Source organism: Betta splendens, chromosome 21 (genome assembly GCF_900634795.4).
Source record: "Betta splendens chromosome 21, fBetSpl5.4, whole genome shotgun sequence".
Classification (NCBI taxonomy): Eukaryota; Metazoa; Chordata; class Actinopteri; order Anabantiformes; family Osphronemidae; genus Betta; species Betta splendens.
Genome location: NC_040899.1, coordinates 8,248,335 through 8,273,203, shown reverse-complemented (window position 1 = coordinate 8,273,203; position 24,869 = coordinate 8,248,335). Strand labels below are relative to the sequence as shown.

The 24,869-nt window shown below is 42.2% G+C and overlaps 3 protein-coding genes across 4 annotated transcripts; 2 read left to right on the top strand and 1 right to left on the bottom strand.

Moving 5' to 3' along the window:
* Positions 1-126: 126 nt before the first annotated feature.
* LOC114847137 (NADH-ubiquinone oxidoreductase 75 kDa subunit, mitochondrial-like) lies at positions 127-5,608 on the top strand. 2 transcript variants are annotated; one of them, XM_029136570.3, is made up of 19 exons: positions 128-317; positions 706-911; positions 1,065-1,165; positions 1,234-1,341; positions 1,434-1,510; positions 1,638-1,719; positions 1,846-1,976; positions 2,061-2,246; positions 2,333-2,467; positions 2,564-2,678; positions 2,769-2,914; positions 3,001-3,129; positions 3,197-3,326; positions 3,402-3,559; positions 3,653-3,807; positions 4,016-4,191; positions 4,279-4,413; positions 4,547-4,619; positions 5,069-5,608. In XM_029136570.3, the coding sequence occupies exons 2-19, from the start codon at positions 833-835 to the stop codon at positions 5,158-5,160; spliced, it is 2,208 nt and encodes a 735-aa protein (XP_028992403.1). In that variant the 5' UTR covers positions 128-317; positions 706-832; the 3' UTR covers positions 5,161-5,608. The 2 variants fall into 2 exon arrangements, with proteins under 2 accessions (XP_055361238.1, XP_028992403.1); XM_055505263.1 differs by lacking the exon at positions 1,234-1,341 and having other exon boundaries at positions 127-911.
* Positions 5,609-5,772: 164 nt separating this feature from the next.
* LOC114847135 (INO80 complex subunit D) lies at positions 5,773-14,397 on the top strand. Its single transcript, XM_029136564.3, has 10 exons — positions 5,773-6,245; positions 7,676-7,922; positions 8,007-8,818; positions 8,949-9,054; positions 9,142-9,366; positions 9,511-9,620; positions 9,847-9,980; positions 10,371-10,588; positions 10,720-10,877; positions 10,987-14,397. The coding sequence occupies exons 2-10, from the start codon at positions 7,705-7,707 to the stop codon at positions 11,997-11,999; spliced, it is 2,994 nt and encodes a 997-aa protein (XP_028992397.1). The 5' UTR covers positions 5,773-6,245; positions 7,676-7,704; the 3' UTR covers positions 12,000-14,397.
* Positions 14,398-14,586: 189 nt separating this feature from the next.
* stk24a (serine/threonine kinase 24a (STE20 homolog, yeast)) lies at positions 14,587-24,417 on the bottom strand. The gene is made up of 11 exons (XM_029136572.3): positions 23,915-24,417; positions 21,172-21,402; positions 20,337-20,393; positions 19,983-20,091; positions 19,506-19,663; positions 18,751-18,936; positions 18,524-18,669; positions 18,296-18,428; positions 18,104-18,181; positions 17,806-17,942; positions 14,587-17,735 (listed from the first exon to the last, which is right to left on the bottom strand). The coding sequence occupies exons 1-11, from the start codon at positions 23,954-23,956 to the stop codon at positions 17,702-17,704; spliced, it is 1,311 nt and encodes a 436-aa protein (XP_028992405.1). The 5' UTR covers positions 23,957-24,417; the 3' UTR covers positions 14,587-17,701.
* Positions 24,418-24,869: the final 452 nt, after the last annotated feature.

Genomic DNA, 24,869 nt, shown 5'->3' with positions numbered 1-24,869 from the left:
CCCGTGACTGGAGGATCTGTGGGTTAAAGGGTGCGACAAGTGTGAAAATATGGAAACAGTCAACATGTTTTTCACACAAAGCATGTTCATTTACACACACACACACACACACACACACACACGGTCTAAATCAAGACGAGCCCGCTGTTCTGCCCACATGAAATGTGTCTCCCAGCGCTGAAGCCCATAAATCCAGTTGGTGCCTTCCTGTTTGGATTACGGACCGTAGGATTACTTAATCTGTGACGCAGCACAATAGCTCTGACAGTGCACAATCTGCGTGGCAGGCATTTTGCGTGAGGGCAAACACTGGCAAGGTAAGTTAACTGGCCACCGCAAACGCAATATTCAGTAACGTGAAATCATGTATATCGCATGTAAGGTCTTATCCTATGAGTCGTAGATCTATGTGGATTTACAGAGCAGTTTTCATCTGACATTTTCTACGCTTGTTTTTAGCAAGATGACATTATGCTAGATTACATAGTGGAACGTAAACTGAGATTCACTACTTATTTACGCGCTATTCTAATGTGACCTCACCTACTTTAACGGTATCCTGTTGTACAGTTCAGATCCTCTAATGGTGCCAGTTAGCTAAGGACGTTTGAGCAAACGTGCGGGCTGTCAGACTCTAAACGTGAGGGGTCCCGTGGCTTCAATTAAAATACGGTGGCTTTCTTTTTCTTGTAACTCTTGGCTCAGCTACAATCCGCTGCTAGTTCCCCCTGGTTCCAGCGCCTGCTAGCGCTAGCTAGCGTTCGTTTAGCCTGGACGCAGCTAGCGCCGACCTGTCAATCAAACTAGCTCGCGCGCGCACCTCTCCTCCAGCATGTTGCGTTTGCACGCCGCGAGCCGGAGTCTCTATCCCGCAGCGATCACTAAAGCAGGAACTGCAGTAACAAACAATGGTAAGTAAAATACGCCTCCTCATCAGATATTTCTCACCATGACTCACCACTCTGTCCACTAATAGATTAGCTATACAGCAGGATTACAGGTTGTAATCCTAAAGCCAGTCCATTAAAAATGTAACTTGTATCTGGTGCTTGGTTCTTTTGAAGCTCGCGCGGCAGCTACAGCCACAGCTGCTGCCAGTAACCTGGTGGAGGTGTTCGTGGATGGGAAGCCTGTCATGGTGGAGCCAGGGACCACTGTGCTGCAGGTAACAGACAATTCAGCCTGAATTACGACTCATCCCCTCTGATCTAACGCCCCAGTGCTGTCTGACAGGCATGCGAGAAGGCAGGCATGCAGATCCCTCGCTTCTGCTACCACGAACGGCTGTCAGTGGCTGGAAACTGTCGCATGTGCCTTGTGGAGATAGAGAAAGTTCCAAAAGTATGTGGTTTCTGTATCAGTCTAGAAAAAAAAAACATCACGCTATGTTATTGTATTATATGTAAAGCAATTACTGCCTTTTTATGTTACAGCCAGTGGCAGCTTGTGCCATGCCTGTCATGAAGGGTTGGAATATTTTAACCAACTCTGAAAAAACAAGAAAGGCAAGGTAGGAATAAGCACAATGAATATAATCTACTAATAAATGTAAGATGGTAGTTACTAATGTGTTTTTTTATTTTCAAGACTAATAAAGTAATCTGGCATGTTATAAAAATGACTTCTAATTTTGTCAGAGAGGGTGTGATGGAGTTTCTTCTGGCTAACCACCCATTAGACTGTCCAATTTGTGATCAAGGGGGAGAATGTGATCTACAGGTAAAGCAGCTAGAACTGTGTGCTGAAAGTCAGTGTTAAATGTGTCTCCATTAATGAGGCTGTGTATAAATAAACATTCTTTCATTTGGAGGTATTTTGAAAGATTGAGCATTTCTTTGTGTGAAGGACCAGTCCATGCAGTTTGGCAGCGATTGCAGCCGCTTCACAGAGGGTAAAAGAGCTGTGGAAGACAAAAACATTGGCCCTCTCATTAAAACTATTATGACTCGTTGTATCCAGTGCACCCGCTGTGTGCGGTGAGTCACATACAGTATAACCTAGAATAATGAGTTTCTTTGTAATTTGAGAACATGATAATAAGCCTTTTTTTTGTTCTACAGCTTTGCCAGTGAGATCGCAGGTGTGGAGGACATGGGCACCACTGGCAGAGGCAATGACCTCCAGATTGGGACTTATGTGGAGAAGATGTTCATGTCGGAGTTATCTGGCAATATTATTGATATATGCCCAGTGGGGGCCCTGACTTCTAAACCATATGCATTCACTGCTCGTCCTTGGGAGACCAGGTTTTTGAAATCTAGCTACATTTTCTTAATCTTGCTGTTGTCAGAACTGTGTTTTTTTCTCATGTTCTCTTTATATTTCTCTTTAGGAAGACGGAATCCATTGATGTTCTAGATGCTGTGGGTAGTAACATTATTGTGAGCACCCGCGGTGGAGAAGTGATGAGAATCCTGCCTCGTCTTCATGAAGATATTAATGAGGAGTGGATATCTGACAAAACCAGGTTCCTGTTCAGTCCCATGGAATGTGGTTCACAGATACAGGTTTGCATATAATGTCTGCATCACATCTGAACTCTGGTTGGCCTCGATCCGCATAGGTTTGCTTATGATGGACTTAAGAGGCAAAGGCTTACTCAGCCCATGGTGAAAAATGAATCTGGGCAGTTGGTTCCCACAACCTGGGAAGATGCACTGACTCAAGTCGCTGGAGTGGTGTGTAATATTTCTCATAATAATTTATGATGAAATTTCCTATTTAACATCTTCTGTGTGATTGTGAACATAATATGTTTTGTTTGACAGTTACAAGGAGTTAAAGGAAATGATATAGCTGCTGTGGTCGGAGGGTTGGTGGATGCTGAGGCTCTTGTTTCCCTCAAAGACTTGCTGAACCGTTTAAATAGTGAAAACTTGTGCACTGAGGAGATGTTCCCCTTGGCTGGAGCTGGGTATGACCATACGATTGCAAACGTCGATCCTAGAGCTGGGTGTAGTAGCGCTGTTGATAAATTTTTCCTCTTCACTCTTATTGAAGGACTGACCTGCGTTCAAGCTATTTATTAAATACCAGCATTGCTGGCATTGAAGAGGCTGACCTGCTGCTCCTTGTTGGAACCAACCCACGCTACGAGGCTCCTCTTTTCAATGCACGAATCAGAAAAAGGTAAGTTGAATGTAAGTATCTCTGGTATGTAAAAAGAAATGACCTAAACTTGTCATGTTTCTTCTAGTTGGCTTCACAATGAGTTACAAGTGGCTGTAGTTGGAAAGGAAGTGGACTTAAGTTATACCTATGAACATCTTGGGGACTCTCCAAGAATTCTTCAGGAAATTGCAGCAGGAACTCACTCATTCTGTCAGGTATCACTCTGACCGCATAGTTGTTAGCAGTCCACTTAAATGATTCCTAATGATTGTGTTTATTTTCCTTTGCAGGTCTTAGATAATGCGAAACGTCCTGTTGTTGTGGTTGGTAGCGGTTGCTTGCAGAGAGAGGATGGAGCTGCCATAATGTCAGCTGTGTCAACTATTGCCCAGAACAAGTTCCGCAGCGGAGTTGAGAAATCATGGAAGATTCTTAATGTGCTTCACAGGTCACAGTCTCAGAAATTTGGAGACAAAACTTAAAAAAAACAGTGTAGCAGTCTTACTTATAATAGTATTTGTACTATTTTGTCTGATTTCAGGGTTGCCAGTCAAGTGGCTGCACTTGATCTTGGGTACAAGCCAGGAGTGGAGGCTATTAGGAAGAACCCACCCAAAGTTCTGTTTCTACTAGGAGCTGATGCTGGCTGCATTACTCGCCAAGACCTACCTAAGGATACCATCATCATCTACCAAGGTCAGCTGTTTCACTGCATACCGTATGAGCAAACGCTCTTTCATATCTATATCGTCCCTCACTGTAATCAATTTCTGCATAGTATTTATATTTATATTAGCTTTTGCATGTACAGAAGAGCATCAAAGGAAACCCAGAGGAAAGCTATTTACCTTAGTGTGTCCACTCTATAGGGTTGTATTCAGAGCTCATTGCCATAACTTCCTAGGTCACCATGGTGATGTTGGAGCACCAATGGCTGATATTATACTTCCTGGAGCTGCATACACTGAGAAATGTAGCACCCATGTGAACACTGAGGGCCGTGCGCAGCAGACCAGAGTGGCGGTGACTCCTCCAGGAATGGCTAGGGAAGACTGGATAATCATCAGAGCCATTTCTGAGGTGACCTTCAAAACAAAGTGATCAGATTATACTTCAAGCAACATGAAAAATAGACTAAATTCTATGTATTCTACAATCCCATTTTAGCTTGCTGGGTTGACTCTGCCCTATGATACTCTTGATGAAGTGCGTCACAGACTGACTGAGGTTTCCCCAAACCTGGTGCGGTACGACGATGTCGAGGAAGCCAACTACTTTAAGCAGGCTAATGAATTGTATAAGGTCAGCTGTTATCTTCTGCGAGCATGTTTACCTGATAAGAGCAGCTAATAAAGCTTTATTAAGTGTTATTGTTTTTACTGTTAATTTATCTCTATCCACTTGATGATGTTGATATCTGCCTTATATCTTTCAGACAGTAAACCAAGCTGTCCTCAGTACACCTCTAGTTCCCCCACAGCTTACTGTAAAGGACTTCTATATGACTGGTGGGTCACTGCTCTTTAATTCAAATGGTTTTCTGTTCATGGAACTGTGTCTATACTGTATATACCTTTTAAGGGTGTATATATAGGAAACATATCTTCTAGGAAACATAGCATTAGACAACAGCAAGATGGCAGTATTTTAACTATTCTACAAGTTCAGTAATGTTACATTTATTTTTATAAGAGAAGAATGATAAATATCAGAAGTACCAGTGCCATTTCCAATATTTTCTCTCTCTGCTTGGCTGTTTGTACAGGTGTTACACTGTCACATTAAAAAGTAGGAATTTATTGATGCCATTTTAATTTTTTATCATCTATTTATTCTCCAGGCTCCTTTTTAACAATCATAAATGAGAGTTTCTAGTAAAGTCCAATTTGTATCTGGGTAATTGGTCACAGTTCACATTTAGTCACATTTAAATTACGCTTTCATTTTTGACCCACAGATCCAATAAGCAGAGCGTCTCAGACGATGGCCAAATGCGTGAAAGCTGTCAACGAGGGAGCACAAGCTGTGGACGAGCCAGCCATATGTTAAAAGGCACAACGGATAACCGTTCAGCTTCTGAAAAACGCACAACTCTGCTATTTGCACATTCCTAAGAGTCTAATTCCTTGCACTGGTGTTTTACTAGGTCCAAGTGTTTATTTGTGGAACCGAGTAACTTACTTTAAAAACTTGCAGAAACTTGTCTGCAGTACTTGCACAGTAAAACTGTAACTTTAGGTTTAATCCATTTCTTGTGATGCAATCCTAGAGAGTTTGTTTCACTTTTTTTAGTACATTTGCATTTTAGTCGAAATTACCAAAGGTTTGAAACAGTCTTTTAAAGTTAAATCTAGGATGTTGTCATTCTGTACCTTTACCAGCATTTAGTGTTAAATTTTCCTGAAAGTAAATTATAATGTAATCTTAAAAAGTGTAGCTATTTATTTATATTTTATCTAAATAAATAATTTTGTAGTTTTAATGAATCGTGAAGATTCCACGTTTTAACTTTGTTTTTATTTAATGATATAATTAAAAGTTAAAAGCTTCAGTGGCATTTGAAAGGTTTTGTGTTGTACCGTGAAGCCCTGGTATCTGATGGGCACGTGGTCCATCAGTGAACAGCCGGCAACAGTGTGGCAGCAGAGCTGATAAGTCATTCATATGGAGGATGATAGCCGTGGTCCAGGTGGACTTCACGCTGCACCGCTGCACGGGACCTGTCAGCCAGCGTGTTTGAAAAAAGCGGCGTCCTCCATCAGATGTCTCACCAACAGATTACCATCACACTCTGACATTGTAGGCGCTTATAACAAAGTTGAATTTCCAATATGGTAGGAGAGGTTGTTGTTGTTGAGCAGACTGTTGTCATGTCCCCGCAGTGCCTGTAGTGGTGCTGTGAGGAGTCTGCTGTGGATCCAACTAAAATCCTCAGCAGCCTACCTACTGCTTGTAATTTGCTCTGGATTGCCTGCATTTCCATACACTCTAATTGGAAGATATTTCGAGCTCGATGAAGATCCCTGTTCCTTTCCTATCTGGACTATCGATGCGCGAATAGCCTAGCTGATCCTAATAGACATTTCGGCCGTCTGTGTGGATCGAACGCCGTACACAGCCCATACCAATTCAAGGTAAGCGGAGTCGTTTCCAGCCTCGGTTTCAATTTGCGACTGTACCGTCTTGCAGAGGCTTCCGGCGGCCAGGCATTGTACTACAGACCGCTGCACTGTCGAGGCTTACAGGCCCTCTATTTATGATTCGTTTATTTTTTTAGCTTGTGCTCTGACGAATTGACTTAGTGCCCTGTGTAAATATGAGGGGTTACGTAAGGTAGACATTTTTAGGTGCTGTTGATTGCTAATGTGGTATATTGTAATGATAGTAGCTGTAATGTATGGCGGTGCTCGCCGAGGCCTTCGGGGATAGGCCTCAAGCCTCGCATGTAGACCCTTTGTTAGGAAGTATTTGGTCATAAACGTATTGTTTTGTGCACACAACATCACACGACTGGGGCCAATAACCTAAAGTTTGTATTTTCTAAAATTATTTTATCTTGTATGTAAAAACACAGTGAAAATAGGCCTTTTATAGCTTTGCCATTTGCTTATGTTTCCGTTTCCTGGTTAGCTACCGCCTACTGGTTTGTGTTTTTAGCCTTATTAGCTTTCTGGCTAACTAGCAAATATGTCTTTTCACTTGTGGACTATGTTGATAATGTGTATTTCTAGTTGAAGATGGGTGCCACTGTGTCTTATTTATTGGTGTAAACGTAGGTCTGATTTCCATTTCATATTATAGCGTTTTTATATACTAATCGTCTCCAAGCTAATGTAGTCAAGCTAGGTGCCTGGACTCGAATGGTAGTTGCTTTCAGTTTGCTGTCTGGCTGCTGCATAAACTAAAGTTGGTAATGTTTATCTAGGATAATGCATAAAACAAATAACATCAAGTCGATCTGTGTCTGTGTGTTTAAAATGGATCTCAGCTGTCAGAACCGTAACGTGCTCGAAAACAACTTGGGAAACACTATAAAGCTGGACGGCTAGCGTTAGCTCCAGTAGTGACCAACGTGTGTATTGTATCACGCCAGCAGTTTCCTATTCAAACTTTGTACATTAAGAAACTTTGCGTTTCTTAGCAGGTTTCCCGTTTAGTTGAAGTAGGAGAATAACGTACAATAAATAAAATATAATGCTTAAATTGGTACAGTGTCTGTTTAAACTTTGAAGCGGTCCACAAACTGTGTCTAGGTGCGGGTTCCAATGATAAATAAGGGATTATGGAGTAAGATCGCACACTATGTGTTTAGCACCAATTTCCCAAAGAGAGATTGTGACGCTGGCAGTCGGGGGGGGTGTGTGAAAGCAACTAATTAATATTCAGAGTAAAACGTTTGTCTTAGACTGTAACGCTTTAGACAAATCAATAATCAAAATGAACGAGTAATTTTGCATTTGTGTTGTAAAGTCATTTAAGTCTGATTTGCCATTAATACGTTTTGTTAGTTTGAGCAGCTCACTAAATATTTGTTTTGCTGTTTTCCCTGACGTTCTCCCATCAGCTGATGTTGTCAAGGACAAGAGTCACGTGATGTATGAAGGCAAACACATACATTTCTCAGAGGTGGACAATAAGCCGTTGTGCTCGTACAGCCCGAAGCTCTGCAAGCAGCGCAGATTAAATGGCTATGCTTTCTGCATCCGGCATGTCCTGGAGGACAAGACAGCTCCCTTCAAGCAATGTGAATATGTGGCCAAGTACAACAGCCAGCGATGTACTAACCCCATCCCTAAGTCTGAAGACCGCAGGTGTGTATGATTGTGTGCACATGTCACAGAAAATCAGTATTACAAGTGATTACAGTGTAGTAAGGATGTTTTCTTATTTCTCAGGTACTGTAACAGCCACCTGCAGGTTCTCGGCTTTATCCCTAAGAAGGAACGGAAAAAGAAACATGATGCTTTGGAGGAAATGCGCTCACGGGCTCACCTGGACTCGGTGGCACTCAATATAACCGTGCCCTCTTTAGCTCTTAAAGCTCCCAATGGTCTAGATGAACTTCCACCATCTCCCCCCTGCACTCGCCTGTTACCCCTTCCTGATGGGGAACTCCTGGACCCTTTTGCCTTTTATGAGGAGGACACAGACGGGGAGGAGATGGGTACTCCTCGGAAGGGCAATGCCATCAAGAAGAAATTACACAGTCGGCTGGTTTTTAACCAGAAATTCTGCCAAGACACAGACCTCTTCCAGCCACCTCCTGAGCACTTTAGTCCCTCCCCTGTTCCCCGTGTCCAGCCCTCCTCTCCGCTCAGCACCCACCTCCCACGGCAGCAGTCAGGTCTTCTCCAGCCACCCCAGCACTCCAGTGTGACTTCCTTCATTTTACCAGGACAGCAGCAGGGTTTATTATGCAATCCACCACCACCTCAGACGGTCAACTTTCTGCCTCCAGGGATAACCTCTAATGCAGCACCCAGTCCAGTGCAACCTACTGGGCCATCACTTAGCAGGAAAATGCCTTTCACTGCTACTCACTTGCCTGTCAGTTGCAAGAACGGTGGCAGTAACAATCAGTGGCCCGTGGTTGTCATGCGTCCTGTTGCTTTCTCCCCCTCTGCCAGCTGTTTGGCCAGGTTGCAACATCTGGTGCACCTCTGTGCCAAGAGGCACCAGGAGCATGGAGACCTCTTTCCTCATCTAGGTGCATAATTTTTGCTTATTAACCACCTGCTTTGAAACAGGACTTTTTCCTTTTGTGCCTTATTTTGGGATATGCTGTAGCAAATACCTTTTTTCCAATAGATAAGCTCATCTAACAAGTTTTCTTTCAGGACTGGACTGGTCAGAAGACAGTGGGGAAGATGACGATGATGATAATGATGAAGAGGAGGCTGAGAGATTTGTTCCTTTTCAGAGCTCTTGGAGGCCACAGAATGGGTTTGTATCTTAATGTCTTTTTCTTGGAGCGTAAATGATGACCTGACAGTTCCTTTCATAACTGTTTTCAATCGCCTTGTTGGACAGGCTGGAAGACGACAGTGGTTGCTCCCGGAGAACACGACTACTTAGGCTTTGTTCGTACCTCCAGGAGAAATACAAGCACATGTGTAGGCAGGAGAGGGCGAGTATCCGCCAGAAGAGATACCGCTATGCCTTCCGCAAAGCCTTGCTGCACGCTGCCAACAAAAATCCCGACTGTGCTGGGAAACTGATTCAGGAGTTGCGTGGTGCCTCTCGAAGCTCCTTAAGGTATCCTCACAAATACCATATCAGTCTATGTTAGCGAGATAGTTAGAATACCCTCCCTCTATGTAGCAGCTCGGTTAAACCAGTCACAAAGCTTTCATCGCTAATTTTAAATCTACAAAATGTGACAAATGTTTGTCTTTACAGTGGGGATCCAGGAAAACAGCCGAACACAGATACAGGAACCTGCACTGGCAGCACAAAGGGCCAGGCCTGCAAAAACAGAGCTTTGCCCTTCACTCAACACTGCTTTCAACGTATCCTCTGCAGCGTGTAACCGATTGTTCAGCGAGTCACTAGCAGTGCAACACAACTAACTGCTGCCATTTTGTAATGTAATTTAGAATTCGATTTAATTTTAGCTGTACATGGTTTATCTGACGTTATATGATGTGATGTGCAGTACACTTGTGTGGTGATGTACTGTGATCACACGCTCCGTAGTCTGGCACGCTGCGTTATTTCCTTCATTGTTCTCTGCAGACATTCTGTTGAATCGTTCTCAACAGCTCTTCACTAGTTGCACAGCCAGGTTTGCAGATGGTCAGCAGTGCTCCATCCCCGTGTTTGATATCACACACCAGACCCCCCTCTGTGAAGAGCATGCCAAAAAGATGGTAAGTTCCGCGTTCAATATGCTTATTTGCAAAGAGGTACACTTTACAGTCTGGATGGCAAAGCAACCTACAATAAGCAGCCAGCCACCTTTGCTTAGCAGACAGAGGGGAAAACCTTAAAAAACAGTTATCTCGAGGTAACAAAATCACCTGCCTACTCATGAAAAGCTCATTTCAGCCGTTCAGTTGTAATGCTAAGCTGTGCTAATCAGCTACTGGCTTTAGGCATTGCAACATATTCACTATAGCAGCATAAGAATGGTATTAACCTTTTCACCTTTACGTCAGCAATATCTTATTTGCTCTAACATTCTCTTTATGGTCTGTGATTGCTGTGTTTGGTTTCAAATGGGTTTATGTTCTAACTCCTCCACTCTTATAACTACATAGGACAACTTCCTGCGTGGGGATGGAAACCGGCGAGTGCAGCACCAGCAACAGAGAAAGCCACGCAAAAAGACCAAACCACCGGCGCTTACCAAAAAACACAAGAAGAAGCGGAGGAGAGGCCCGCGGAGGCCCCAGAAACCCATCCCCCCAGCGTTGCCGCAGGGAAACCTGGGGATGCCTTCTACGAGCCTAGCAATGCCCTCACAAGCCAGCATCAGGTGCGCACTTCACTTCCTGTGTTAAAAATTTAGTGTCCGAAGATCAAATGTCAAAGAGAACTCACTCACAGGCTATCGTGTCACATTTTTGAACATCCCACTTACTACAACTGCTTGCTTTTTTATTTCAGGAGCCCTTCAACTCCAGATTTGAGTACAGACGAGCTTCCTGATGATATCACGAATGACATGGCAGACATTCCTAATGACCTGGAGCTCAACCAGGAGGATTTCTCTGATGTACTACCTAGGCTGCCCGATGACCTGCCAGACTTTGACTTGTTCGAAGGTTGTCCTACTGCTCATTCTCAAATGTCACTAGGGCTTTTAAAGGGCATGTTAAGATCTCCTCTAGTCTATGTCGGTTTAATAATCATGAATGTCATATGTCTCTGTAGGTAAGAATGGGGAGCTCCTCCCCACTACAGAAGAGGCTGAAGAACTGGTGCGTGCACTGCAGGCAATGGGCTCCTACCCCGACTCGTTGGTGTGCCTGACCTCCATGGGAGACCTGACCCCCTCTGAAGGAGTGGATCATAGAGCCATGACTGTGTTTCCTGGTCCAGTCCAGCCGGGGACCATGGGGGACCTGCTCAACAGCCGCATCCCTACAGAGAACTTCCCCAGCCTTGAACTGGAGGACAACATACTGCAGTCCACCGGGGGTCACTTTCCGCCATCGCCATCTCAGCCTTCTAACCAGCCCCCAACATCATGCTCCCATATGACCTCATCTTCCTCTACAGCAGCCCCCACAACCCCCTCTCTCCTCACGCAGCCCAGCATAACAGAGCGAACGTTTTCCCGGACACACGCATCCCATGTTCTGGCCAAGTCGGACGCACCCATATCATCTCCCCAAGACAGCCACTACAGCAGTGAACATGTGCCATCCCCATACAGTGACCACATATCGTCTCCTCATGCTAACTCGTTTCAGACAGACACCCCTCTACTGCTGGAAGTCCCTCTCAGTGGGGTGCCGGGACCGCCACGCTCATGGAATAACCTTCCCCTCCCTCTTACCGACCCCACGCAGTTTGGCAATCTCATAGGATCGGAAAGTCATCTCATATCAACTTCTCTGTCCACCCCACCAGCCACCACCCACTCTGTGACGCTGCAGCCTATGGCAGCTCTCTCAGCAATGCCTCAGAGTGGCTTGACAGGTTTAACGACTCCCCCTGCTCCCACGTCCTCCTCCCACGATCTTCTGACCTCCACACAGCCCAAGCAACAGCTCCCTCAGTTCAGTGCGGCCTTTGGCCATCAGTTGGCCTCCCACAGCGGCATCCCGAAAGACGTGCAGCCCAGCCACAGCTCTACAGCGCCTCCCGCTGGCTTTTCAATAGTTGGTGCCACTGCTGCAAGTGCCAATAGCGCCACACCACCCTTCACGGAAAGCAAATGAGAGCAGGCAGCCTGGATTGGACGCATGATGGTCTGTGTGACTCACAGTCACTTACAATCCACTCAACTGGCTTCTGATTAACAACCCTTCTTCGTCTGCTACATATGTGCAATGTGGTAGTAGTGCACTATTTGATAATGAATTTGCACAACCTCAGAGTTTCCTCACTATTTTCTAATTTAGTTCTGTAGCCAGGCAGTCTCTGGGATTTTAAGTCGGTGTGAGTCCACTTGTTGAATGCCCCATGGTTTCCTCGGGAGAAGGCTACGGTCAGTTTGATGAGGTCAGCGTCACAGTGCTCAGAATTCATAGAAGCCTCAATCAGTGGTCGATTTAGTTTGCTTCGCCAGCTGTAGCCCTGTCTTAAATTGATCAGCTATACCCTGCCTTGCTCACGGCCATTGCAGTTTCTTTTTCTCCCACGTGTTTCATAAACTGCTTCCGTCACCCTTTGAAAAACAAGAGTACAGGTTGTGATATTTGTGATCCATTATGTTTCAAACTATTTAACTGTTATCATGATAGAGAATCTTGCGGAGTCAGATTTCAAAGTCATACGAATTTACCAAAATACTTTTAAACAGCTGTTTTTATATTGTGTATACTGTATATGTGCTCATTTATTGGTTTGCTCAGATGTCTAAATCTCTGACCTCACCATTGATTGTGGGACTCTGAGAGGCCTGGTAGACACTTGAAGGTAAATATAGGTTCTTAAAGCAATAAACACATTAACATAACTCTGACATTAGAAGGTTGTATTGGTTTCATTACTTGTAACTTCACCTGCAGAATTCAGGCTCCAAAAAAAACATGTCAGAATTGTACAGTCACCAGGTCAGCCTAAGCTCCTCCCCCTGGTCTCTTAGTTTCAGTGTTCAGTAAAGATGATAATGGTTTATTCCTGGGGCTATAAGTGTCTACTCTCAAAGGTGCTCTCTGGTCCGCATATACAATGGCCTCTTGGTGACGATTGAAATGGCAAATTGAATTTTTAGAGTCCAACGAAATCCACTATTAAGACTACAATAGAATGTGAATTGGCACTGGAAATGAATATTTTGCTGGTTAGCTACGTGTAATATAGTATAAGTTGTTGAGAACATCTGAGGTAAAGCGTGTTTTACTCAGTTATTTAAGAAAAATTTTGCAAACCAGGAGTTAAGAGTTTAAGTTAATGAGGACTCCGTTACCTGTCTGTCATTGACTCATACAGCAGTTCAACCATGGCTTTTGATAGATATATTAGACATTTGACAGATTGTCAGACATTGTTGAGTATTAGGTATATAGAGTAGCAGTCTCTATATTGGGGTTTGTTGGTGAACTATTGAGTAGCAATGAAATTGTTATTTGCAATGTATTCAGTGGAACCTGTGTCTTGTAGAATGAGCTTTTGTTTTTAATGGCTATCAAAAGTCAGAAGGGTCGGTGCTTGTATGATGTCATTTTGTCTTTTAATAATCTGATGGAGAATATTTTTTGATAGCTATTAAACTTCAAGAAGTCGGAGATTGCATGGGGGCACCAACTTTTTGTGTGAGCATTATAATATCAATATTAGGTAATGGCCACTGGCTTGATACTTGGTGGTATTATACATTGGAATATAAGCATCTGCATTTCACTTCATGTGGAGAAAAAACATCAGTGTAAAGTATGTTGTACTTTCTCATGGGTTTGCACAGGAGTTGATGAGGCCGGTGGTGTTTCTCATGTCCCGTATCTGTCTCACCTGTTTTCGTTTTTTTTGTTATTTTGCTTGGAGGCTCATTAAACAAACAGCTGCTGTTATCACCAGCTCCGAGCCTGCACCAGACCCCAGTCTCCAGCTGTGCAAAGGCCCAGTTCTGTCTCTCTCTTCCAAAGAGAAAACACGTGATGTGTAAACCTGTAGCTCCAGCAGAGACGACTGGGCTTCTCGATAGCAGCAGCCACAAACACAGTGCCCAGTAAAAAAAAAAAAAGAAAGAAATGACAAAACATCAGGTTGGATGAGATGTCTGCAAGGCAATACTGCTGTATCCACATAGCATGAGATTAGTCACTGCACCAGTTTAATGTCCCAACAACCATCACGTAGAACAAAGTTAACAGGGCTTGTAGGCACATGTAACTGCTTGAATTCAGAGATGGCTGACAAATTCCTATACTCATTGAATGTACTGTATTACTGTTTTTAAATATAGGATGAGCTAATCTAGTCACCTTTTATTATTGGTCCTTGTTTAATTTGTCTAAGGTATTTTTTGTATACAAAGGTTTACATTTTTATGTATATTTTTCTTGTGTACAAATTATGTAATATGTGTACAAACACTGTATGTAATATCTGTATATAGTGTGAGAAATTTGATCTTTTGTTTTTGGATGTATAAATAAAACTTGCTGTGAGGTATTTGCTGATGGTGTTGTATGTTAACATTCACTGCTTCTTGTAGACGTTAGAATTAAAACCAGCAATAATTCAGTTCAAGGTATGTTGGAGGCGATGCTGGCACCATCAACCTGCTCTAAATTGTCACATGAAAGGTAAAAAGGAAAAAAATAATGGACTTGGCAAAAAGAGAAACGAGTCAGCCAGATCTGTACTTCACTTTTTATTTTCTCCTTTAATCATTTGACCAAATATCCAAGAGCGCTGTCCTGCTGTCCAAACATGTATACTGGACTATAAACTGTCAGCAAAGTCACACAAAATGAAATGTGTACTCTGAGCGGCCGCGATCCAGTGTGAAACTTTTAACACATCACAGAACCAAACTTTACTCCCTCTATTAGATAATACTGCTCTTCTGGGGCTATAAAAATAGTTTAAGAGAATAGACGGCTATTTGTGCTAAGAAATGACTCCTTGCGATCACACTGCTTTATTGCCACACACACACACACACACAAAGGATCGGGGATAGAACTGCAACGTAATGTTTTTGCCATGGGACGTACCATTAAAACTGAGTCCAAGACTTACAAAGAGAGTCACTTTTGACAGAAGGTGCAGGTTGTACTGAATTTGTCTCAGCTCGGGTCGAAAGGTTTACATGGCACACTTCATATAAGAAGTTTAAAACACAGAGGAAAATGTAGGATACATAAAGTCAGGACAGCTCTATTCATTTAGACAGCATTAATATCAATATCTCAATATAATTTATAGAATTCTGACTATGTTCAACCGCCTTTGATAACCAGGTGGTGGCAATATCCTGTTTAAATCATTTTGTTATGGGAAAACTTAATTGCTCAAATTATTTTATACTTTAGGTATGTGGGAGCATCAACACTATATGGCAAAAGGAAACAACCTAATGTTGTAATGTTCTGGAAACCTGGTTCTGTCTAAAGCCACTAAAATGAACCTGCCAGCCCTGAAGTAAAGAACTGCAGGGTGGGTTCTGCCGCAGCCTCACCCATAATGGCCCGACACAAAGCGCTAAACTGTGGTACCGACACATTTTCACACAAACTGTGCACACGAAGCAAAGTCATATAATGGTATGTAGATGGAATTAGTCAATCACTGAACTAACTGGCTGCTTTGTTAGACACACCTGTACAATGTAACGCAACCCTGCACTCGCTGCATCCATGACCACAAGCAGATGTTTAGTCATATTGGTAGAGAAATCCATTTTATATTCATCAGTAGTACTACTAAATACTAATATACTCCACTTAAAACGTACCACTTCAACTTTTAACTTGAGTTGAAAAAGTATATTAAATTTTATTAACACTATAAAGAAGTAAAATTGTAATGGAGTATAATCAAATAAAAGTAAAAAAGCATTACTATGATGCTAAAAAACTTCATTATCTCTTAAATTCAATTTACGGTTAATCCTGGGTTGCAACAGATTGTACATACGTGGCTAATAAAGTGGCCACTGGGTGTGTTTAACTGACATCTCTGATATAAATACAAATCTTTCTTAGGTGGTGAATACATACACAGTGCTAACGTCCACTGTGTAAGTGGACCATGTTTTGCCCTGAGGCAAGTGGAACGACCAACCCCATAAAACAAATTTCACCTGTCAGAACTAAAATGACTCCATTTGTTCATGCGCACAGAATTCTACAAGGAACAAGAAATATGGTTTTTGCAGCATATGCATTTATAACATGGGGAAACTGCAACAAAACACTTGACTTAAAAATTTAAAGCTGATCCTATTCATCGCAAATAGTCTAAGGCTGATTCGACTCACTTCAGGGCTCAACATTCCTCCGGCCCCGTAGAAGTATGCTACAACACATACCGCGCAGGCCAAACAGTAGGCTGGGGCCGCTTCTATTGTCACGCACGATCCCCAGCTAGAGTCACAAGTAACAGCAGTGACGCGTCCTGGCTTCATGTTAAGATGTACATCTGTGAGCGGTGTAACAAGTCCAAATGTAAAGGAACAGCCAGGCATCACCAACGGCAGAGTCCAAGCTGTGAGACTTAAGGTGGACCTTTCTTTTGTCCTAGGTGCATTCTTGCAAAATACTCTAAGTCTCATGCTACTGTTTTATGGCTACTTTGTTATAGTTAAAAGGCATTTATACTGAAGTGCAATTAAAGCTGTAGGTACACTGAGAATAGACAGTACCACTGCAGCTCCTAGGAAGACTAAGAGAGACTGCGGATTTACAAAGTACATGATGGCACTGCCCTTTGTTAATGGAATGAATAGATTAGACATCAGTTTAACTGATCAATCAAGTACACGCAAAACAAAACGAAAACAACAACAACAACAACAAGAGGGTGAGGCAAAGTTCAACAAAGCAACACAGCTTGAGGCCTTGTGGAATTACAGCTGGAAAGAGCATCCCTTGTTTAAAATGAGCGGGAGCTTGGATGATCCAGCCTTGTGTGTACATTCTACAAAATCATTACAGCCACAGCATCATATGTGAAACCAAAATTTAAGAATTAAGAAATATATGATAAATCAATAGATAACAAGCGAGAGGGCAGCCATTTTCATTCACTGGATAAGTATTTAAGAAGTTTTACAACTTGAAAAATTAATGACTGATATACAAAAGAAGTACAAAGGCAAGGCAATCTCATTTATGGCCATTTTAGTCTCTCAAAATATTTACCTCTCAACCATTATCTACATGTTGCATTTGGCCATTTGTACACAGTGGTTCCATTACAAACTCTCCAATATTTTTTCATGAATATTTAGAAATGTGACTATTTACAGGACTGTACAGCCACCCTGCAGAGCTCTTTCCATCTCCCAGAGGATCCAATCCACTTAATGCAGGATACCTGAGTTTTCAATATAATGCTTCAACCCACTGTCACTCTTCAGGATATCTTAGCGCAGTCACACATGCATGCACACAACTGATAAGAAAGAACTTTCGCCAAAAGAATGCCTAAGAGAGTAAATTCTGTGAAAAAGCCACAAAAATCACTACAAACTCAAGACTCCTTGCCCTCAAAATAAAAGAGCTGTAAAGGAGGTATTGAGAAAGGACATCTTATAGCAGGTGGCAACTGCTTTGCCACTCACTGTACTGCAATGGGACCGTCTGTAGGTAGCACATAGACAGACATTAACTAGGCCAAGATTTGCTTCAGGCAAACAAATGGCGGAGACCTTCCTGGGAGACTTCATCCTAAGTGTGGAGGTCAGTGAAAAAGATCTGACTGCTGCCACCAGGGTGGAAAATTAGAGCAGAGCTGGACGCAGCTCCTCTCACTGATTGGCAGCCGCCTGTGGCACAGAAAACCTGACAAACGGAGAAGAAATGGTAATATTTACCCCAGTGAGCAATCATTTTAGATTACAACTTGAATTACCTCTGAAGTCTCTGCACTAGTTCAGCCACCAGGGAGTCACAGATGCCTGGGTGTGTTTCTTCTGCTAAGAAAATGGCCTCCCGTAACTCCTCTGCAACCTCTGGCTTGCCATTGCTCGTCTCATTTTTCTTTTTCAACTGCAACAACAACAACAGTTTTCAGGTAGGGAGTAACGATGCACCTCAGGATGAACTTTGATGAGTGATCCCTAAATAAATCAAGGCAAATCCATTTCTGGCTGATGAGCCAAGAGAAGCAGTGAAGGTTTTTAATGATGTTAGCTGAGTAATGGCATTACCTCAGTAAACAATGGGGAAAAGATTGACGATACGCTTTGTGACAAAGGCCTCTTTGGACTGTCCTGCACCTGCTGCACCTGGAAAAGGGTTGATTTCACAGTGCAAAAGAAACTATGAGAACCCTTTTCAAAATAAAATGACCTGTCTAAGCATGTAAGGTGATCAACAGTTCCGAGTGTATATGCTCTCACTTGTTTCCTGTCACGCTCAGCAGGCTGCGCTGCCCCATTCTGAAACTTTTTCAGGTCCTTCTCCCTGATGGTGTTGAAAATCCAGTCATCACTGGCAGCACCGTCTCCTCCAGATGCTTGGCCGTCTGGCTCCCTACAATAGAGCAGGATTTCAGAAACATCAGCGTAGTCAGAGTTGGTAGCATTTGCTATCACCTAAACTAGATGGCGGTGGTAAAGACAACTTACTCATCAGATTCATCAGAGCTGGATTCTTCCCGAGACTGCTCCGATTTCCACTTCTTGTATCTGTCGATCAGCTCTGTCAGAAATGACGTCTTTTTGGCATGCCTTACAATATACCTATGTTTTAACAGCTCTTTGGCAGTCGGTCTCTGAGAAGAAGCAATCAGAGGCTGTTAGAATTTCTTCTATTCTTATGTACAGTACACCAAACAAATAACATTCACACTTACAAAACTAGGCTCCTTATTTAAACAGGCTTCAACAAACTCTTTAAGTGGTTTGCTGTAGTTTCCTTCCAGTGTTGGTGGATTGTTCTTTGGGATGAGGAATAACACTTTCATAGGATGAAGCTCAGAATGAGGCGGCTCTCCTTTAGCCAGCTCTATTGCTGTTATTCCTAAAGACCAGATGTCTGCCTATAAAACAAACAAAACAAAGGACATGCAATATATTTCCCTCCTAGCAACAGTCTCTCACATGCACGCTGACAGAGTGCTGTGTGAAATGACATTAATACTGGCTGACGTGAGCCACAGGGGTGTATTTGAGGAAGCCCTGCACACTGAAGACCGGCATAGTGGATGTGCTGTCAAGCCACACTGACTCATGTGGTTATACAAAAACATGACATTTAAACACAGTCGACCCAGCTCACACAAGAAAGACTTAGCCAAAGCCAGAACTCGTTTAAGAGTGACTTTGCACAGAAAATCTTCTTTGCAAAAAGTATTAAGCAATTATTAACCGCTGCATTTATTGATTTTTATTATGTGATGAACAGACTTTAACCTCAGTTTTACAACAGATATTAGCAATTAGATATTAGCCTTGGGTCAGTAACAACCCTTTACTTACACAAAGTATGACATTATATAACCATGCTTACGTCACCCTGTTGTTGCAGTTTGCAATAGTGTTTTACTTCAATATTCTTACTGCTATAGATGAAATAAGCATAGTAGATTTGTGCTGGCTTAATTCTGACCTTTGAATCATAGGCAGACTGTTTTATGACTTCCGGCGCCATCCAGAAAGGTGTCCCAACAAACGTGTTCCTCTTTATCTGCGTGTCTGTCAACTGTCCTGCCACTCCGAAGTCTGCCAGCTTCACGTCACCTTGTTCTGACAGCAGCACGTTGGCGGCTGAAGATGGGGAATAATGAGACACTTCATACACCAGCCTTAGAGTCACACAGTACTTAAGTCAACATTCAAAAACGTCAGTATTATATTATGGGGTGAAAATTGTCTTAGGATTTAACACAGATGATCCATCAAGAGACAGGGTTCCTATTGACCAAAAACTACATATCCTCTGTGGAATAAACTTTTCTAACATTTGTCAGCAACTGGAGAACACACACACTGAATAAGTCACGTTTTAAAATGAAAACCAAAAGTGTCAAAGTCCCATCATTTATGAGCTCGTAAATCGTCAAGGTGATGGCATTTAAGGTCTTACCTTTGATATCTCTATGGATTTTCTTTTCAGAGTGCAGATACTCGAGGCCCTTCAGGATTTCCCTGAGGATTGTAGCAATCTGCGTTTCTTCCAGTGCACCTGGTTCCAGCTACAGGATGGGATAAAACAGACTTTACCCAAACGATTTATGCTGACGGTTAAATTCATGTTGGTAACATGAATCTAAATACGATCGGTGTGACATGCCTACAATTACACAAGCTTCTTTAAAAATGTCCTAATTTCTTCAAAAACACCCATTAATGCATTATTACAAATGACAAAATAACATAATAATCTATAGATTGCTTAATTGGTGGTAGAATTATATTTAAACCACTGATGCAGACTCACCAAATCAAGAGCTGAACCTCCACCTAAATATTCCATAATAATCCATAACTTTGTACCCTGAAAAACAATAACAAACACATATTCATGTGAGGAAGTATGTACAGAATTACAGTAGTGCCACAGACATGAGAAAAAAAAGAAGAGGACTACCACCAATACCAATTACCCTTTATGCACCCAGTGTCCAATTTATTAGGCACACCTCGATAATGCAATCCAATGCAACTGCCATGAATTCTAATTTCAAATTGTTAAAATGTCTTAGTTATTGTTGAAACCTATTTTAATAATAATTCTTATGAATGTTTATTGAGGTAATAGCTTGTGGTCCCTAATGGTTATGGTTTTTAGCAAGTAAAAACACAGTAAGTCAGGTGCAGTTACACGCTACTATATTTAACACTTGAAGCAGACGTTTGCCTTGTGACTTCCCTCCTCTTCTCTAAAACATTACTCAACCACACAGACTCTTACTTTAAGCCAACCTTTGAACTGTTTGGCTGGATGTGCCCAACAGCAGCACTACTAGCAGTAGTTTAATAAATGCTTAATGCAAACAGACATTTTACAAGACAAATACCATTCTCACCTGTAATATATCAATACACATGCTGAAGGTCTGTACTAATAACAGAGCAAGAGGAATGTTAGTCCATTGTAAGTTCATAGCAGTTTGTGCCATACTAAAGGCAGTACTGCTCCTATTGTCCTCTTGCATTATTTATTGACCTACATTGCACACATGCACGAACAATCTACTGACATATGAATTATGCTAAACAAGAACTAACATCTTAGCAAAATTATATTTTTTTTACTAAGAATTAACACCTACCTTCAGATAAGATCCAAAATACTTGGTGATAAAGGGACTGTCACACTGGCTGAGGACTGTGATTTCCTGTTGAATATCTTCTATTTCATCCTCCGCTTCCTCCAGATCAATAATTTTAATGGCCACAACTTTCTGAGTTCGATTGTCGATACCTTTAAAAACTTCACCAAACGAGCCCTTTCCTATCCTCTCCAGCTTGGTAAAAAGCTCCTCTGGGTCAGCTCGGAAATTCTGTCCAACAGAGAAATGAATATGAGGAATTAGAATAAAGTGCGTTTTAAGTAAGGATTCACAAAAACAGGTCAATATAAATGTGCAAATAAAAGCATACATTTTGCATCTAAAATGTTCAAACTAACTGACAAACAACTGAAGACACCTGCTAAAAGCTTTTTTGTGTGTCTGCAGAGGCAAGGTGTCTTTAGCACAACATTTAGACAGGCCTTATACAACTACTTTGTGTGGACTACAACTGTATTTTAGTGTGGTAAAATGTGTTCATTACCAAACCTAGAAACCACCTGCTAGGAATTTATAATGTTTTACTTGCTGACAGTTCAATGTATTAAATGAGGTTTGTTGTGGTTTAACTGGACAACTGTAGTCTGGCACTTACTAGACAACTGCCAGTGTAAAGTGAGGGAAACATTCTACAGAGAAGCTAAACAGGCTGAGTACTGATCAACTGCCTTGACTAGCTGTGGTAATCCTGAGGTTTGGCTTGTGACATCCCTACTGTGCACTGCTCAGATACTTATGCAAATTTTTAGATGTCCACAGATTGTTGCCTAGAATAAAGATACATCATCAAAAACTGTAAAAGCCTTCCACATGCAGCAGCACAGAACCGCATCATATCCAATATTAAATCATTTGCTGATGCCAGTCTGGTTACAAACAACTTTATCTTCCAAACTCAGTGGACAATGTGAGACAAACATAACTGAGGATTAATGACCTCTACCATAAAGGCTAAATAGAAACTGAAGGACTACACCCTGATTTATTGACTGAACTAAATGGCCTGTGTCCCCATGGAGCAGAAGAGAGGGAGTAATGGTTTCAAGTTGGCCAGTCCAATTTCCCTCAATGTACAACAATCATTAGCCTAAACTGCCAGAGTAGAGTTTCAAGAGCCATAGTCTCCATGAATAATTATAAAAATAAATCATAAAAAAGTATGTATAATATATATTGTATAGATGAGAAAAACAAAATCTTAAGCAATAGTTAGTCTTAATGCTCAATTTATCAGGTAACCTAGCCCTAAGATGATTATCCCTTAGCACACACACAGCATATTGCTTGTGGAGTCCCCCAGAGAGCAGTTTCCTGTAAAAGTGCTCTTTCACAGCAGTCAAACCTATATGGCATGGAAGAGGGCATGAGCTGAACACTGAACCAGCACACAGGGAGCTGCTGATTTGAAAGCAAAAAGGACTTTGAAACAAAAACAAAGAGGCAGAGCGGTGCGGAATAAAGCAGAGGAGGAACAACACAACCAAAACACTATGATAACAGTACTGTGATCAGTCACCCAGGTGAAAATTTAAATGTTGAGGCATTTGCTTTGTAAAGACAATAGGGGAAAAACAACAGGGGCAGTGACCACATTCCCACATGATGGGAATGCACATGTCATATCCACAGTCAGCACGTTTACAGCAACAACTAAAGCTGACTAAACCTTGCATGCATGCGTCTGATGCTCTCCCATCTGCACCACACGGCTACTGTCAACCATGCACCACGCCCTCGGGGTTGGAGGCTCAGTGCCAGCTCTCCATCTGCACGGCAACCTGCAGGGTTTTAGTCTAAACCTGCACTTTTTACGTGAACCCGTTACACAATTTTGTATTTCTGTAGTATGCGCAGTCATTTAAGTACACACGCATAGTTTGGTAAATCAATAAATAACATCATTCAACTATACCATAAGTGGCATATAGGAACCACACAACAACAATAAAAGGCTTTTAATTAATGTCCACAGTCTGTAGTGTTGAAACTATAGATGAAGACATTAGCCGTTAATGTATTTGTCAATAACCATAATTTTCTTGCAATAATAAACAGACACATCTCGAAATGTAATAATAAAGACAATCAATTAGTTGCAGCCGAAAAATACATCATCTATAGCTTCACTGACATCTGGCTTTTAATGCACTAAGCAGACACGCGCTGTGATTGACTGACACCATAACTGTCAAATTACTGATAAAAACTAAAGGCTAACTAATAACATGTGATAGGCAGAGATGCCAAGGTCGCTCGCTACTTATGACTGATGAACTATACATTTAATTTATATTCAATCAGTGACAAGTATTTGACTAAAAATTGCTGCTCATTCTTGATTAGCAGTAAAATATATTGAGCATCTTGTAGCTTTCGGACTGTGGTCACAAAACAGCCACGATCTTGATTCGTCCACTTCTGTTGTCAAAAAGTGAGATGGACGTTTATTTACCGTTTATAATAAACGTAATACGTGCACATTTTACATGTGGACAAAAAAGCAGACAAGAAGCTGGAAATCCCAATAGCGATCAACACACAAGGTGATAAAGGGGCACTTGACTGTAGAAAGCACCACCGGTGATTCGAATGCAGCGTTTCTGTGGGATACACAGAACTTCCGAGGTGAAGCTTAGAGGAAACGACTATCGGGTAGAAAAAAACTGAAACTTCCTCCAAAGGTTACCCAATAGTACCAATAAACAAATCTAAAAGTGTTTACCTGAATCCCGGGCAGGCCACCCTGAATAGGAGAGTGAGCCATGGCGTCAGATCAGCAACGATGACGCCTTTTCCTCGTCTTCTTAAGCGTTCCTTCACAAAGGTGTAACGTTAGTTTCCTCACAGGCCGCTGGTCTGGACCCGATGCGTACTGGAGAACTGGTACTGTACTCAAAACGCCTCGCTTAAAACGCCCCGCTTGACTTGTCGGCTCGTAGGTTACTTCGAGCTGCCTGCTCCTCACTCGCCTTCCGCAGTTAGCTAGCCAAGCTAGGCTAGCCGCTTAGCGAACAGTTAGCTGGCTAACGCGGACTCCCGCTGCGCTCTGCCAGGAGGCGGCCGCGAGTTTCTCGGTAACGAGCTGGAGTCCGGCTTGAAACGGTCGCCCGGGCTAAATAAATGCACACCGCTGTGTAGTTGAGTCGTTTGTTGTTCTCTTCTCGCATCACTTTTCTGTGTCGCCCGGCGCCATCTTGGTTAATGTCATTTTCATTTTCCGGGGAGCGAATCAGTGGTGACAGTTCGCATGTCGTCATCGGTAAAGCGACGACGTCACAGGTGGGCGGGCGTTCACGAAGGTGCCACACGTGTGTTGTCTATGGCAGGAATCTTTAACGTTTAAGAATTTTAAACTAGCCATCAGTATTTGCAATGTATATATATAATAGAGGCTTTAGACTAGTCAGAATTATAATTTAAGATTGTGTCTAAAAATAAATTACTGTTCAAGATATACATTTTGACTATTCACGTTTTAATTTCGATATCAAGGTATTTCTGCCGAGTCAGTACTGCAGTTTAATATTTCTGCAACTACAGGGTGACAGAAAAACGGGAACTTAAAAAAAACAACAACCAGAAGTTCCCGTTTTACTGTGTCACCCTGTACATTTTAACTAGTCACAATTCTAATTTTGAATTTTGGACTCGATTGACTTGAATGGGAAAAAAGTTTG